At 37.0% G+C, this 17,305-nt stretch overlaps 1 protein-coding gene across 1 annotated transcript; it reads right to left on the reverse strand.

Annotated features, from left to right (window-relative positions):
• Positions 1–1,312: 1,312 nt before the first annotated feature.
• Positions 1,313–16,297, reverse strand: LOC132114859 (bromodomain and PHD finger-containing protein 3-like). Its single transcript, XM_059523220.1, has 13 exons — positions 16,153–16,297; positions 12,552–14,071; positions 11,858–12,014; positions 11,642–11,773; positions 10,394–10,522; positions 9,431–9,743; positions 6,518–6,799; positions 5,059–5,634; positions 4,281–4,359; positions 4,104–4,198; positions 3,938–4,026; positions 2,759–2,913; positions 1,313–2,595 (listed from the first exon to the last, which is right to left on the reverse strand). Exons 2-13 carry the CDS (start codon positions 14,033–14,035, stop codon positions 2,412–2,414), a joined length of 3,675 nt encoding a protein of 1,224 aa, XP_059379203.1. The 5' UTR covers positions 14,036–14,071; positions 16,153–16,297; the 3' UTR covers positions 1,313–2,411.
• Between the last annotated feature and the right edge of the window lie 1,008 nt (positions 16,298–17,305).

Consider the following 17,305-nt stretch of genomic DNA (forward strand, 5'->3'; position numbering starts at 1 on the left):
ATGAGCTAATAAATCATAGAGCATTGAGTCTGACCAGTGATCTTTTTACATTGCTAACACAGACCTGAATGATTAGCGCATAGGTCTGTATTTCTGCTATAAATATTGTTTTAAAATGATCTGTGACAAGTGCTGTCACAAAACACATTTGGCTAGAGTAGGCTGACATCACTTTATGGATAAGAAATCATGGCTCTTCCTCAACACTGACTCACTGCTGCCCCCTATAAGTACTCAAGTGTACACTACACAAAGGAAAGAAAAATATATATATTTCAACAAAACATGAGCAATATACCAACAAGAATTTTACTTGACATATTTTAATTAACGTTACTTCACTAATGGTCAACTCTTCAAGTGTTATTTAATTAACCTTTTACCTCACGTGACCCCTTACAAAATACATACGCTTGACATATTTTGCAAACAATTACACATTTATCACCTCAAGAGTCTTGAAAAAAATAAAACGTGTCCCAATACTATTGTGAAATAGGAGCATAAAAAAAATTCTCACCTTTTATTTCCTTTCACCAGAGCCGTTGGAAATTATTCAGCCTGTGGAAAAAAACGCCAATCCTAAAACACGTCAACCAATCCGATCGCAACAAATCCGAGCGTTTAAGATGATTGACAGATAGAGAGCGTTTCTGATTGGCTACTTTCCTAATCCGGCTAAACAGTGCGGGAGCTCTCCTGAGTGACTGTTGTTTTTTTCTTTTACTGTCTATGGTTTAAATCGGTTTATTTATTTTTATTTGGAAGTCTACTGGAATATCAGTTAGGGCCACAAAAGCGCGCATGCGCAGTAACGTTTGTTTATGTTGCCGTTGAAACAGTCTATAAACAACTTTTTAGTTGTATGATGTGATAGGTAGAGTAGCTTTATGATGTTTTCCAATAAATAAAGATATATCTTCTTGAACACTTAAGAGTCGAGTATTTTCAAATGTACAATAGTATTCCACCATTTTTATGAATCTGCTTCACTCAATTAACTTTTTAAACATGGAAAATATAACAAGTGCACGTCTACTTTATAAATTTGCTTGTTAGTGTTTACAAATATATAAAATAATGTAAAACAAATGCATTTATGTAATTCAAACTATTTCAATTATATAAAATTACCTAAACACAATCTGGGGGGAAAAAAACAACAAGAAATACACTGTAATAATGCAACCAGAAAATTACATATATTATTAGGAATTCTAACATTCCAACAGATCTTTACAATATAAATAAAATAAAAAAAACGCAACAAGAAAAGCAGCGTATTGTCTTAAAACATCAATATCAAACATAGTAGATTTCCAACAGAACATTTATTTCCCCACATGAGAAAATATTGTTTGAGACAGGTTATTTGGTGGGTAGCTAAAATCTGCAGTTTGTACAAGCTTAAAATTTATTAGAGGTTCCATCTTATAAACAGTGAACAAAAGCTCCACAACTTTCTACAATAAATACAAGGTTCTGTGCTTGATGGTGAAAAGTGACCAACAGCAAGTGTACAATATGTAGCCGTCATCATCATCCCTCTAGCATTTCACCATGAAATCTTAAAAAAAGAACTAAACCAGGATCTGAAAGAACATGTGAAGTTAGATCTTAAAAGCCTATGCAATAGTTTATCATCTTAAATAAGAGATCTGATTTCCATCTTGAACCAATATAATTTAATTTCTTTACGGTGCATAAATAAATTACTTTTTTTGTATCAAAAATGAGAATATTTAACCATAGACAACTGTGAGTTGGTACATATACACATACATACACGATCGTATGCCGGAAATGTATATGTATAAACACACACACGCCATCCGATATCAAAGACAAGCAGGATACACTATATAGGAAGTCAGTTCATCTGAAAATCTTTTTACATGTATATACACAACCTTCATTTCTTCATTCCTCCAGGCAATTTATTTCACAATAAACAAGAGAAAAAAAAATGTAATTAGATAATATATGATAAAAAACATACTTATATACACAAGTGTCTTTACAATGTAAAAGTGGTTTGTTAAACTTTAAAAAGTAAAAAGCTATCTTAAGAAAATGGCAGTGACTCATTCAAACGTTTATATTCTTTAAGTTCATTCATTTAAAATTAATTTTGTAGAAATTAATTCCTCTGAATGTACCTAAATGCTAAAACTGTGTGGTTTAGACTCGTCATCACCTTAAAGTGACACCTCATAAAAACAAATCATTGATAGAAACCACTCATGACCCCTGTAAAGAGAAAAACTGGACTGAATCTTAAATGACTGAAATGGTTGTGGATAAACTATACTGAACTGAATGATCAGGAGTCTAGTACCTGGTATACTAACCAAATGGCTTTCAGCTCATGTGAGTGGGACGTTAGGACAGATGTGGTTGGCGTTTTTCTTCTACATGAAGTTGGAGCAGACAAAACCATGATCTCCTCGAACTCGGCTCAGGTGGATCATAGCTCGGTCATAGGCCACCTGCACAGACTTCCGGATGCTGGTCTTCTTGCCCTCCATCATACGCAGTTTATCGGATGTGTCATCAACGCCAAGAGGGATCACCTTGTCTCGTGAAAGCCACTGCCTGCAAAGACAGACAGAAGAAGGATATATATATATATTCAACATGTCCTTCTGAAACCCTAAAAAGCCCACGGATTCTTACAATGGATATTGGAAAATGCAAGGAGAATGTCTGGAGAATAAATCTGAAGGAAAACCAGGTTAATCTCTGATGCTGTGCTCACCAGGTGCGTTTGTTGTCGAAAAAGAGAACCAGGTAGAGTTTCTCGCCGGCTTCTTCCTGTCTCTGCTCACCAAGGCGCAGCACGTCAAGCGGAGGCACAGGGATGGGAACTCCATTATGCAGAAGACCCTCCTGAGGCATGTCTGGATCTATGATCTACAAAATAAGAGCAATTCAAACCATTCATTTAACTTTTAAATGTCAGTGGTTTGCTTTAACACTATTCACAACCCAAAAAACAAGTTATTTGGCGAGTCGAAATATAGGGCAGACGAAATATAGGGCAGAAAATATTCAATTTACGCATTTAGAAGGCTCTTTTATCCAAAGCGACTTACACTTCAGGGTAACATTTTTCACCTAACATGTTCCCTGGGAATCGAACCCACAACCTTTTGCACAGCTAACGCAATGCTCTACCACTGAGCCACAGGAACACTATATGTCACATAATGTCAAATAACATGGACTAACAGGTTTTTCCCAAACGCAATAAAAAAAAAAAAAGGATTTTATTTGGTTATGGTATTGCAGGGGGTTTATGAGTTGATGAAATGCTAATAACTAAGTTAAATCCTAATAATGTGAAATTATATATTTTATTATATTATACTTAAAATAAAAAATGTATAACAATCAAAATAACTAAAAATAAAATAACAAAAGCAACGAAAAAATGAAATACATTTTGTTTACCAGTGAAGTGAGTTGATGAAACTCTACGTTTAATCATAATTATATCGTAAAAATATCAATGTACAATCACTTTTCACAAATCAAAATATAATTAAGAGCAATCAAAATAAAAAAAAAACTAATGAATTTTTTTTTTAACCAGCTTGTCATGTGACCATTAACTAGAGAAATTTGAATGTGAACGTGTTGTTAAATGACTGCCATAATTACAATACTGAAATATTAACTTCTCAGGTTTTAGGTCAAAGGGGTTCGACTGGCAAAAAAAAATGCTTGATAATCCCTGGACTGAGGAATATTTCCTAATCACACCAGGAATGTGCATTAATGATGTAAACAAGGTCACTTTTTCATGTCAGTCTCATTCCATTATTGTGAAAGGCTATATATAGATAAAATTCTGGTTGACTGGTATGTGCAACTTAAAATAATCTAATCAATGGGTTGTATTCATGTAGTATGAATGAAGAGCGCCCTCTCTCACCAGAGCAGGGTAGGACGGATATCCTCTACTTTTGGCCCACACCAAATCCAGAGGTTCGGGTTCAGGCGCATCCCCATTTGACAGAGCATCTGCATAGAATGAGGATTGTAGTATCCACTTGTGCACTCAAAAAAAATATAGAAATTTCTTGGGATTCATTTCCTACCAGTCCCAGTGTAGTCAAAGTCTCCGTTAACCATTTCCAAGAAAGGTACTTTGGACAAAGCAGGTTTCCCTCGGCTCTTTTTTGGGGTTGAGATGCTAAAAACAACAGAAATTATGAGTGCACCGCACATGTGAGCTATATGATGCAGAGGTTTCAATCATTCATTTTTCCTCTTACAGTTCTCTGAGAATCGGAGATGAGCTGCATTCTGAGTCAGAGCTGCCATCTCGGTGCTTTCTGAATCCGTTGGTAAGAGCTTAAAAAAATATTGAGGAAGAAAAAAAGGTGTTATAAAACGTTTTCGTTAGTAAAAAGTATTGTCCATAACACAATTTCAGTTGTCATGTAAAAACAAGATTTTCCATGCTTTGTAAAATGTAAATCCCCTCCAAGGCCTACACTCGTTTGTGGAAAATGTGGTACAAAAGCGAGTTTGTTATGGTTATGATGTTGAATCATAAGCATATTTTCATATTGTTTAAGGTCATACAATATAAGATTTATAAAAGGTGAAAGAAAATTTGGACTTGACAAGTAAAAATAAATAAATGAATAAAAAGATGAAAAAGTCAGACTAACGTGTCATTTACAGTGGTGATAGTTATTTTAAAAGTCAAGGTAACAATTAAAAGCTTGTTAGCTAAACATTAGAAAATGAAGAAATTAGAACAAATATTATTGTATTGTAATTTTACAGGTCTTAAATACTTGTAGAATATACTTGTACAATAGCAATATTTCTTATTTTGTTTAATATAAAGTAATAAAAATTATTTTAGATATTCAAAATTTATCACATTGCTTTGTCAAATTGTGCAAACATGGAGCTTTCACCAAAAAAAAAATTTAAATCAGGAAAAACTGCAATAATTTTCCACCAAATTGTGCAGACCTTTAAATAAACATATCACCAAATCAGGTAAAATGCATCATGTGAAGCAGTTATTTTCTTTACCAGGCTCTAGAATCAGTCGAGGGGGCGTTCTCTTGTGCTCTGGACTACAGCTGCGGCTTCTTGCTCTCTGTTTGGCTGGGGTTGATATTGGCGGAGGTGTTGAAGGTTTTGGCTGGGCTGAAGTTTCAGTCTTGATGTTGGCGTTGCAGTTAGGTGTGCGTGCAGGGTCTGGGTCAGCACTGACGGCCTCCTCACTGCTTCTGTTCAGCATCTGATTGTCTCGCTCACGCTGGAGCTTTGCTCCATTTTTTGCTTTTTTAAAGAGGACAGACGTTCGCCGCCCAACCCCTCCTGTGGCAAGTCGGGTCGGTGACTCTGTGGAGGAGAGGCCGTTGATCAGTTTGTTTTCGGGCAGGCGGTCCTCAGGTTTCGTGCAGCTGTTCACAGGTGCAGCATCTGAATCGACCTCTTGACTCTCGGTGTTGAGTTTGAGGCGCTTGGGTGTGCATGGGGATGTCCTAGGGTCGGACGTCATGGGTCGCAGGGTCGGAGGTTCCTGGTGGGTGTCTGCTGGTGGAGGGGACAAAGCCAGGCCTGTGGGTTCCAGCATGGGTGGGGGAGTTGACTTACAGTCATCTAGATTAAGAGGAACAACCAGATGTTACAAAAATCAAGATTTCCATTATTGGATGAGAAATCAATTATTTTGTTGAAGGGATGGAATTAAACAACTTTATCATATAGTATCTAATTAAACTTTTTACCATTAATTTTGAGTTAGACATGACGAATGAAACATCTTGCGACTCATGAGTAAAGGCCTGTTCACACCAAGGATGGTAATTATAACTATAATGATATAGTTTTAAAAATCATTCTAAATTCAAAAGAAAAGCAGAGTCCTCATCACAACTATAACAATAACAGCACAGAAGAACAATATCTTTGGAGTCACTTTTTTTTCCAGCTGATCAGAATTGCATCCTGTTTTATAGAGCCGAGAATTTAAAGTGACAGAGAAAAAAATAAATAAATATACCGCATACTTATTATAAACAATGTTATTGTGCATAGGTGTGGACGCTAATAAAGTTAGTTATAGTTGAAGTTTTTGGTATGGACAGGCCTTAAGTCAAGAACAGTTTAGAGTGAGAAAAAGATTCATTAGAACTACTGGTTTGAATCAGAGTTCAAGACTGGTTTGTGACTTTTTTTGATATATGTGACCAGAGAGAAGTCCAAAATATCAAATTATAAAATTGCAAGGTTAAATTTGTTTATTTTTTAAAGAAACATGCATTGATGAATTGTTTACAATAGCATCAACAAAATACATTCAGAAAATATGCTGAATTTACATTTTATGCATGAAAAAACTTTTGGTTTTACTTATATATATATATATATATATATATATATATATATATAAAAATAAAAAAAACTGATCTGGAATATTAACTGAGAAAAAATTCAATTCTGAACACGCGTTTCTCGATTCCCAACCACAGTCAAGTCTCACCTTTATCTGACGATGATGATGACAGGTTATGCTCACCATCCATCTCTTTGTCTTCATCCTCCTCCTCCTCTTCTTCTTTGAGGTCTCCATTGACCATGTGTGAGTTCCGCGTTTGCTGTTTATATCGGATGTTGTTGATTTCTCGCCGGATCAGGCGTATACGCCGTGTGCGTGCACCACTCGAGCGCATGGACGTCACCACGTCCAATTTGTCTAGCAGCTCCCTCAACTGGTTTTCTGTTGTCATGTGCAATCGATTATCAGGGTCTAGCAGCGTGTCGACTACACACGAAACAAAACCAACCATTAACAACAAAGAATAAAAAGTAAATTCAATGCTATTTGCCTTTTTAGTAAAATGACGTAAAAGCACTGATCTATATATCTATATATGAAATGAATTCTATATAATGTTCTCTATTATAGATCAGTGCTTTAAAATCATGTTGCTATGATAAAACGTACAATTTTTCTAGAATTTGTTTCTGACCAAACTAAAAGAAACTGTACCAATGCTTATGCTACCACTATGCTTCTGAGTGTTCTTTAGTACATTTACTTTGGGTCAACATCAGACTCTTTTATCCAAAGCAACTTTCAAATGAGGATAACTGAAGCAATAAAACCAACAAAAAGAGCAATAAGAAATCTCACCTAACTGTAATTCCACCAACGTTTAATAGTAATGACTTTATGAATTTCTTCACTGATAAAATAGATACCATTAGAAATACAATAGCGAATGTAGATTCTACAGCGTCTTAACACTTCAGTTTCATCCATCGTACCCAAAGATAAACTGCAGTGCTTTACAAATATAGGACAGGAAGAGCTAAATAAACTTATCACTGTATCTAAACCAACAACATGTTTATTAGATCCTGTACCCACTAAATTACTGAAAGAGTTGTTATCTGTAGCCGAAGAACCGCTTCTCAATATCATTAACTCGTCGTTATCTTTAGGTCACGTCCCAAAACCATTCAAGCTGGCGGTTATTAAGCCTCTTATTAAGAAACCAAAACTAGATCCTAGTGAACTGGCAAATTATAGGCCTATTTCAAATCTTCCATTTATGTCTAAAATTTAAAAAAAGTTGTGTCTGCTCAATTGAGCACCTTCCTGCACAAAAATGATCTGTATGAAGAAACAGAAACTGCACTTGTTAAAATTACAAATGACCTGCTTCTTGCGTCAGATCAAGGCTGCATCTCATTTCTAGTTTTACTTGATCTTAGTGCTGCGTTCGACACCATAGATCATGACATACTCATAGATCGATTACAAAACTATACAGGTATTCAAGGGCGGCTCTAAGATGGTTTAGATCCTACCTGTCCGATCGCTACCATTTTGTTTATTTAAATGGGGAGTCATCTCATTTATCACCAGTAAAATATGGAGTGCCACAAGGATCCGTCCTAGGTCCCCTTCTATTTTCAATATACATGTTGCCCCTTGGTAATATTATTAGAACATACGGAATTAGCTTCCACTGTTATGCTGATGATACTCAGCTATATATCTCAACGAGACCAGATTCAAAATTATCTAAGCTAACAGAGTGTGTTAAAAAATGTAAAAGATTGCATGACCAATAATTTTCTCCAATTAAATTCGGATAAGACATTATTACATACAAGATATTAATTATTGGACCAAAAAAACACTACACAGAATCTTGTAGATTACAATTTGCAGTTACTGTTACTTCCTCTACAGTCAAAAATCTGGGTGTTTTATTAGACAGCAACTTGTCTTTTGGAAATCATATTTCCCATGTTACAAAAACTGCATTCTTCCATCTTAGAAACATTGCCAAGCTACGAAACATGTTATCTGTTTCTGATGCAGAAAAGCTAGTTCATGCATTCATGACCTCTAGACTGGACTATTGTAATGCACTTCTAGGTGGTTGTCCTGCTTCTTCAATAAACAAGCTACAGGTAGTCCAAAATGCAGCAGCTAGAGTCCTTACCAGGTCAAGAAAATATGATCATATTACCCCAATTTTACAGTCTCTGCACTGGCTACCTATTAAGTTCCGTATCAGTTACAAATTATCATTACTTACCTATAAGGCCCTAGATGGTTTAGCTCCTGCGTACCTAACTAGCCTTGTACCCCGTTACAATCCATCACGCTCCCTAAGGTCACAAAACGCTGGACTTTTGGTAGTTCCTAGGATAGCAAAGTCCACTAAAGGAGGTAGAGCTTTTTCACATTTGGCTCCCAAACTCTGGAATAGCCTTCCTGATAATGTTCGGGGTTCAGACACACTCTCTCTGTTTAAATCTAGATTAAAAACGCATATCTTTCGCCAAGCATTCAAATAATGTATCTCTTAAATTGTGAGTGTAGTTGCATCTGATCAAATGCGCATTCTTATTCTTTAGCTTGGGTTAAACTAATTAATTTTACATTGTTGGATCAGCAGCTATGCTAATGATGTCTCTATTTGTTTCTATATTTTGCCATGGGATTTACATCCCGTGGTAACTAGGATTTACACAAGCTCCAGTCTGGATCCAGAACACCTGAGAAGAGATTATGCTGACCCTCAGAGGACCTCAGATGATGCTAACCCTGAATCAACAAACAGAACTAACAAATATTACTACAAGTGTGACTGCATCATATAATAATTATAAATTATTAATAATATTCATCATCTGGTTGACTATGTCTTGTATTAATTTTTCTAAAAATCCTGTCATACGTGCACAAACTGACAGTCACCACTTATAAGCTACTACTAAATATTGTAGAAACAATTTTCTGTAAAGTTGCTTTGTAACGATTTGTATTGTAAAAAACGCTACACAAATAAACTTGAATTGAATTGTATGAACTTTACCACTGCCAACAAGTTCTGTATCGACTTTTATGTGATTTGTTTTGTTAACTACTCACCATCTTCCAAAGTGCAGCGGTAGTAGTCGTTTTTGTGCGGTGATTCTGCCAGGTGCATGCCTGTGTCCAGGTCAAAGCCTGTGTTTTGGGCTTGTCTCTGGGCATGCCTCAGGATAGCACCTCCTAAGTCCCTCAGGCGTATTGCAGCTTGGTAAAACACAGTGTCTTTAGCATTATAAAGCAGGCAGTTGGAGATCATGAGGTTGAAATCAGCCTCAAGGTCAGTGATAGAGCGATATTTGTATGCCTCCAATTTGGATTTTATGGTGGAGAAGTCCATGGAGTGTGTGATAAACTCCATGTAATCTGGGACCTGAGAACCCAAGAGCACAATTTCTGTTTAAGGCTTGAATCTTCAAAATGAAGATATTAGGATTTTTATATGAGTAGATTTGCATTTTATAAATCTTAATGGATTAATAAATTTTTTAAGGGGCTGAACATGCAAGACCAGTGCCACATATTAGCCTAATCTATCATGACTTGACATTTATACTACTATTTAAAAGTTTAGGAGGAGTAAGATAAAGGAAAACAAAAATAATTCAATACTTTTATTCAACAAGGACAGATTAAATTGATCAAAAGCAAGACTCTTGTAATGTTACAACAACAACAACAACAAAAATCTATTTAAAATAAATGGTATTCATCAAAGAATCCTGGAAAAAAATTGTATTGCAGTTTCAACTAATAACAAATAAGCATTACAACTGTCTTCATGACTGATATAAGAATAGCTATTAAATTAGTTAATTAGAATGATTTGTGTAGAATAATAGGAGACTGAACACTTGAGTAATTCCAGTAAATCTGCCTTTTTTCCAATTAATAATATTTCACAATATTACTTTTTATAATGTACAGTATTTTTCAAACAAGGGCAGTCTTTGTGAGCATAAAAGATTTATTAGCCAAAGTTTTGAACAGTAGTGTATATGAAGGTACATAAAATAGACAGACCTCTTTCAAGTTGACAGGCTGAGCAAATATTTTTGCAGTATCTTTCTCCTGAAGCTGTTCTAAAGTGGACCGCAGCAGTACCAGGACAGGAGTTAACTGATGCTCAGTCACCGCCTGGTGAATCTTCACCTACAGAACCAACTCATGGTTATAGTGAGACACATTGCACATTTTTATATGTTCAAAGTGACAGATGTCAGCGGATGATATTAAAGAAGGCTTTCATTCACAGGCTTATATACATTTCTACCTAGTAAAAAGTTATTTTGAATGTGAACACTCCTTCTAAATTAAAAGCAAAATAGCAAGTAGAAAATTACAGTTTGTCCGTATGTTCAGTTGTTCTAATGGTTGTAGATTATTTCCTTTTCCAACCACTTATTAGTTGCAAAGGAAGTGGTTGAAACGTATTCACTTTAAAAATGTGCCTTCATCACTTTCATTCATAGTATAAGATGTCACATGGTCTTGTCTGCCTGAAAAACCAACCAAGTTAAAGCTCAAGAAATGTAAAAGTCCAATTTTACATGCAATATTTGCCAAATCAAGTCATAGCCTGACACTTTCACAATGACAGCATTTCTGCTGAACAATAGAGCTTCAGCTCTATACAGAAAACATATTTTGGTTACCAAAGTGAGTATTATCTTTGATAACAGCTATAAATTATGAAATGGTTATTGGGAGTGAACAATTGAAACGCAGTTTAAAAAAAACAAAATAACAAGAGAACTAGCACAAGCTTGATCCTCACAAATTCTAATGTTCATGAGGGGCATCATATTTATAACTTGAATGGTAATTTACATGAAACAAATTGTAGATATGAACTGCTTACTCTTCTGGATTTAGTTAGATTTATTCAAAAGAAAATAAATCTTCTTTTGTTTGTGCTGCTTTCACACGCCAGACAGGCATCTTTTTTATTCAATTGTTTACTTCAGTGTTTTGTGTTGCTTCATAAAAGCCTATATTGCATTGATCTTATACATTAATAGTTTAATGGTGCATTTTCAAATCAGCTTGCTACATGGGGCAAAAATAGGCTCAGCACGTGTTTTAGGCTGGAAGCTTTAAATATGAGTGCAGAAATAAATACAGACTGCTTACAGTGTCAAACAGACCTTAAAAACCAAGACTTGGGTTCAACTTGTCCACATTTCTGGTTGTCATCATTTATTCAAGATAACTTAATTGACTATTATGTACGAATACACAGTAATCATATGTAACGTTTCAGTATGTTACCTGCTCTCTCTTTAGCTTCTCTCTCTTGCGGATGAGCTCGATCAGGAGTCGCGCTCGCTCCAGATCATGACGAAGCTTTTGCCAGTATTTCAGCTCTTCTCTCACAGCATTCAGCTTTTCATCTGGCTCCGCCTACACATTGTTTATAACATGGACACATGATACTGCAGTTGTGTGGATTAGGTCTACAAAATTAATATAAGCATAACCACTGACCTGTTCTGCACTCCTCTGGCCCTGCAGATGGGAATGTAAACGACGAATGAGAGGCACTCCGTTGCGTGACTGACGCTTAAGTAACCAATAGTTGTGAAGTCTCTGCATGAACTGATTCTTCTTCTGTATGATCACATCTTTAGACATTTTGTTCAATCTGTACAAAACACCAGCAAAATAATTACATAAGCAATAAGCTTTACCTAATCTTTCACATACTACCGTTCATGCATTCATTTGATCAAAAATATGATCTTTTGAAACAAAAGATATAGATATAGAATAGACTACTGTTTGGGGTTAGTACATTTATCACAGTTTCCAAAAAATATCAAGCAGGACAAATGTTACATTTACGTGTTACACATTGACAATAAATCTGCATATTAGAATGATTTCTAAAGGACCATGTGACACTGAAGACTGGAGCAATCATGCTGAAAATTCAGCTTTGTCATCACAAGAATAAATTATATTTTAAGATATATTAAAATAGAAAACCAATACTTTAAATTGTAATAATATTTCACAATATTACCGTTTTACTGCATTTCTGAACAAATAAATGCAGCCTTATTGAGCATAAAAGACTTCTTTAAAAAGTAATATATATTTAATGTGTGTATGTATATATAACATTTTAACTAAATATTACATGAAATATTCCATATTTTATAATCTACAATGTTTTTACCTTTGAGTAGGTATTTCTGAAACAGTGACCAATGGTGTTGCAACTTTTTTTGACACCTCTTCTTTCTTTTGCTTAGAATCCAGTTTATTGCTTCGTCTCTGCTTTTTAAGCTGTGGCGTCTGCGTGTAGGCACTGCAACCCCTATTAGCCCTACACCCCAAAACCCTCCCCCCGGTCTCATCATCCGACCCGTCCTTCGCAGGTGGTGAGTGTGCCTCACAAAACGCAGTCTTTTTCACCGAAAACGTAGTTCCATTCACAGTAGTCTCTCTGACCGGCTCTATTTTCATAAAGAGTCCAGCTCTCTGCGCACAGGTTACATGGAAGGCTGTGTAGCAGTTGGCCTTGTGGCACTGAATGGACGCCCCGCAACCTTTCTGCTTGCACAGGTAGCATGTTAGCTTCCACCTAGCTGGAGGAATGTTGTCCACGCCCTCAATGGGCTCAAGGAAGACCGTGTTGGCGAAACACACCTCTGGGATCCAAATGGCGCAGACCACATGTGCCCATCGCCCATCGCTGGTCTGTTTAAATGCTCCGCCCTGATTCGGGCAAAGCACACAGTCCACGGGGCGAGAGGGTGACTGCAGGCAACAGCGGCAGAGCCACTGGCCCTCAGGGATGTAGGGAACGCCGTAACACTCCTGGTGCACAGCCAGGTTGCAGATGTCACAAAACAGGATAACGTTACTGTTGAGACATTCATCATCGAGGCAGACGCAGCAGAAGGCGTCTTCATCGATGATGCTCTGTGAGGGAGCTTGGCTTCGCGACTCCAAGAACGACTCTTTTTCTAGACGATCTATCAGGAGTTCAAAAGTGTCAGGTGACACTTGCGGATGGCCTTCTGACACTCGTTTTTCATTCACCAGCTCCAGCCAGGCCACGTCCTCCTCGTCCATATCATACTCTGCATCCGTTTCCATCTCTTCACCGGACTTCTCAATGTAACGGTAGTATGCCGAAGGGCGAGGAGACGCTTCAACTGGTTCATAAGACTCTTGTTCTCTAAAAGTGGGCTTAGGTAAGGTGCCGTGGTGGCTGTTCACGCTAGAATGCATTGGAGTTTGTCCGAGAGAGTTGGAGCAGTGGTTTTGTGATGACGATGATGACAACTGCTTCGCATCTTTCTTTTTCCCCCTGTGAGCCATCGATCGGCGCGGAGAGCTGACGACAACGGTCACCGATGACTGCTCGCTGTTCTCCTTGTTGCTGTTGCACTCAGCAATGTCCTGAGCTGTCATCTCATCCTCAGTGATCACCATCAAAGGGTCAAAAATGCTGATACGATGCAATCTTCCATCCAGGTCCACCTCCACAATCTTTTGAGCCTGGGCGTACGTTAGGGTTTCTCTGGTGGGTGAAACCTTCAGCCGGTAGGGAGAGAGTGAGCGTGGCTGTGATGCCCCCCTACCTGCTGTACCCGTGTCTGCGGCATCACTTTGGGCCCCGGGCAGGCCTCCCCTCCGTCGTGGTTTTCTCATGGGGACTCACACCACACTGCCCCTTTGTACCTTGACCTGTGTGGACAAAAGAAAAAAAGAACACAAAAGAAGCATTAGAATCCTAATTAATTTACAAAACACAAAGATACCAATATGCAATTCAATGTATGGCCAAACAGTCAACATTGAGATGTTTTCACTTCACCCATGGTTGACTGAGTCATGTATGTGTTAATACTGTGCACACTCATTTCCTGGAAGTGGTTACAACCCGCATCATATGATGAATTTTGTTTGTTTGTTTATTTTTTTTTCATTTTATATATATGGCTTTAAACAACACTATTGTTTTGTATAAATTAAAAAAAAGAAATATATATAAAGGCTATTAGGCATTATATTACTACTGTTAAATGTAATATTGATTGATGTGCACCTTCATCCCTTTTATTTCATTAAACCTTTAGTATTTTTTGCACAATTTAAAAATAGGAAAAATTGTGTTCAGTTCATTAGATTCAAGATTTTTTATTCGTCACATACAAAATTATATATAGCATATATAACCAGCAGTGAAATGTGAGTCAGGTCCGCTCCATGGACAGTGCAAGTATTAAAGAAAACAACACAGATGAAAATATACATAAATATAGCTATGTAAGAATGAAATAAAAGTAAACAATCAAAATATAAGAATAAAATATAAAAAAGATGTATATTGTAGAATTAAATATAGAACGCAAAATAATGTGCATGAAAGTAAACTGTAGTCTTAAATATTAAGATATACAGGGATGTACAATGTGCATATGTGCATTTTACTGTAGTCTTAAATATTAATATACACAGGAATGTACAAGAAGCAAATGTGCAAACAGGGTGACACTGTCCGTGTGTCTATGTGAGGCAGTGAATGATGAATATCCTACTGATAAAGTGAACATTAAGTGGAGTCATGAGGATGTTAAGAGGCTGGTTTAGAGTTTAGGAGCCTGATGGCCTGGGGGAAGAAACTCCTCCTGAGTCTCTCGGTTTTTGCCATCAGGCTACGGTAGCGCTTACCAGATGGCAGCAAAGTGAAAAGATTGTTACTGGGATGGGTGGAGTCTTTGATGATTTTAGCAGCTCTACTTCTGCAGCGTTTGAGGTAGATGTCCTGCAGAGAGGGGAGAGCAGACCCTGAAATGCGCTCAGCTAAGCGCACAATTCTCTGCAGGGCTTTGCAGTCTTGACTGGAGCTGTTCCCATACCACACTGAGATGCACTGAGACAATACACTTTCTATAGCCCCAGAATAGAAAGTTTTCAGGATTGCTGGTGAGACCCTGAATTTCCTCAGCTGTCGCATTACATAATTATAATGTCTGTTTACATAAAAGAATAATATATTTATGAATTAACATTACAAAATCAATATGGCCAACTATTAAACTAAGCAACACTGCAGTGTTTTTAATAAATTTAAAATTACAGGATACTTGGCCATGTAATATTATTATACTTAATGATTATATTATTATTTAACACTGCCACCTTTTTACATCTTTTATTGTTTGTATAATTCAATCAGTGGCTTTAAGTAAAATGTTGCTTGTTAAACTTGTTAACGACGTTTGTATCTATATTTTTAAAAAGTTTTTAGAAATTATAAAAATAGTTCCATAATAGAATAAACAATATACTATATATACTATTTTATATATAAAAATTAAACGAAATACCCAAATTGATCAAGCATACAGCAGAGCACATATATTCAATTGAACAAAACAGTAACATGTTTATAAAACTAGTATAAGTTAAGTCAATTAGAACGTCAACTATGAGGCGAGATAAATATACAAGTACAAATCCATACTTACCAATATGAAATTAGTGTATTGTATGTACATGTATCCACTGCTGGTTTAGTTTATTACGACATTCGATTACACAAACTAATTAAAAAGGATTAAGTTCAGGCCGGTCTTCAATTTACAGTGTTTTCATTTTTGCTGCCCAGTGGGCGGGACTTTTCATCTCAAGGCCTCACGCAGTTCGCCCTATTTCGCAGTCAAGACTTAAACTACTTTTAAATTGTAAAACAGAGCCACACCGAAGTTATGCATTCGTATCAACTGTCTTAAGCACTTAAGGAAACATATAACTAAACTTACAGTGGAGTTTTAATGAATTTGTCACTGAAGTGCGACGACCACCACAGGCTGAGAAGTTTATAAACGCCACATACTTGGGCAACCAATCACAGCCGTCCAAACTCTCCGTCTAGCCAATTAGCGGTTAGAAAAAGTAACACACAAGAAAAATGTTAGGTTGCGCGTCCTCGATTCTAGAACGAAACGTCAGCCATATTTACAGTCCAACAGAACTTCAGATTCAGCTAAGTTTTCCGAGAACACCCTTACACAAAAATAAACAATGACAGCACCGTTACCACTACAAATCATAAAACTGTTGCTCTGAGACAGTGTAAATATGAATATGCTTACAAATAAACCCCGAGTCGATCGAAACGCCGAGGCTGCTAAAGCTGGCGGGCTAGTTAGCCGCTCTAGCCCGGGTAACGTAAACAGAACAGAAACGCCGCGTGCGGGATCCAAACAGCCAGCTGAGCAAAGCGACCGTTGACATTCACCTCACAACTTTAATTGGCAACAAACATAAAATACACGTTAAAACCAAACAGTTTACCTTATTTTCCGACCACAACTTCCGTGGAGAAGCAGCAGCTTTTTGCGAAGGCTGTTTAAGCGGGTGGCTTGGCCGAAAAGCTGGTAAAAATTCGCCGATCAAATGTCTCCCGTCTCTCAGTCTTCTCCTGCAAATGTCCTCGGCGCATTCATGAATTTGGATACATTTTCATCATTTTAACTTCTTATCGACTGTGACTTCGATTAGACGGGAGCAGCAAAGCTAGCTGGCTAATTTCAGCTTCGACTACTACAACCGTCGCTGCCTGAGTAGATAGTTAGTAGTAGCTCGCAAGATACAAAGGCAGAGCGGAGCTTTCAGTAGAGATAGTAAAAACACGCCCCTTCAGAAAAGCAGGCCATCTGATCTATCAGCTGTACGACTAATTTATAAAGCATTACGTTAGTGTTTATTTAACTCGTGTAACAGGGACTGGAAGTTTATGACACTTGAATGTGTTTAGATACCAGTGTGCTCCCCACACAGTTCTTGATATGGTCAGAGTAATGCATACAGCTCGATTGGTTGGAGACATGCAGAGATTAGACCAGTGAGCAAAGAGAGGCTGCGTATTACTAGATAAACGAAACATGAGCATTTCTGTCAACAAATATGATT

Source organism: Carassius carassius, chromosome 34, assembly GCF_963082965.1.
Source record: "Carassius carassius chromosome 34, fCarCar2.1, whole genome shotgun sequence".
Taxonomy (NCBI): Eukaryota; Metazoa; Chordata; class Actinopteri; order Cypriniformes; family Cyprinidae; genus Carassius; species Carassius carassius.

What these genes read in the sequence shown, in the direction of transcription:
- LOC132114859 (XM_059523220.1), bottom strand. Translation starts at nt 14,035, where the DNA reads ATGAGAAAACCACGACGGAGGGGAGGCCTGCCCGGGGCCCAAAGTGAT. An exon ending in CCGCTGCACTTTGGAAGATG is followed by an intron (nt 6,800 to 9,430) that starts GTGAGTAGTTAA and finishes TTTCGTGTGTAG; the next exon opens with TCGACACGCTGCTAGACCCT. An exon ending in TCGACTGATTCTAGAGCCTG is followed by an intron (nt 4,360 to 5,058) that starts GTAAAGAAAATA and finishes TATTTTTTTAAG; the next exon opens with CTCTTACCAACGGATTCAGA.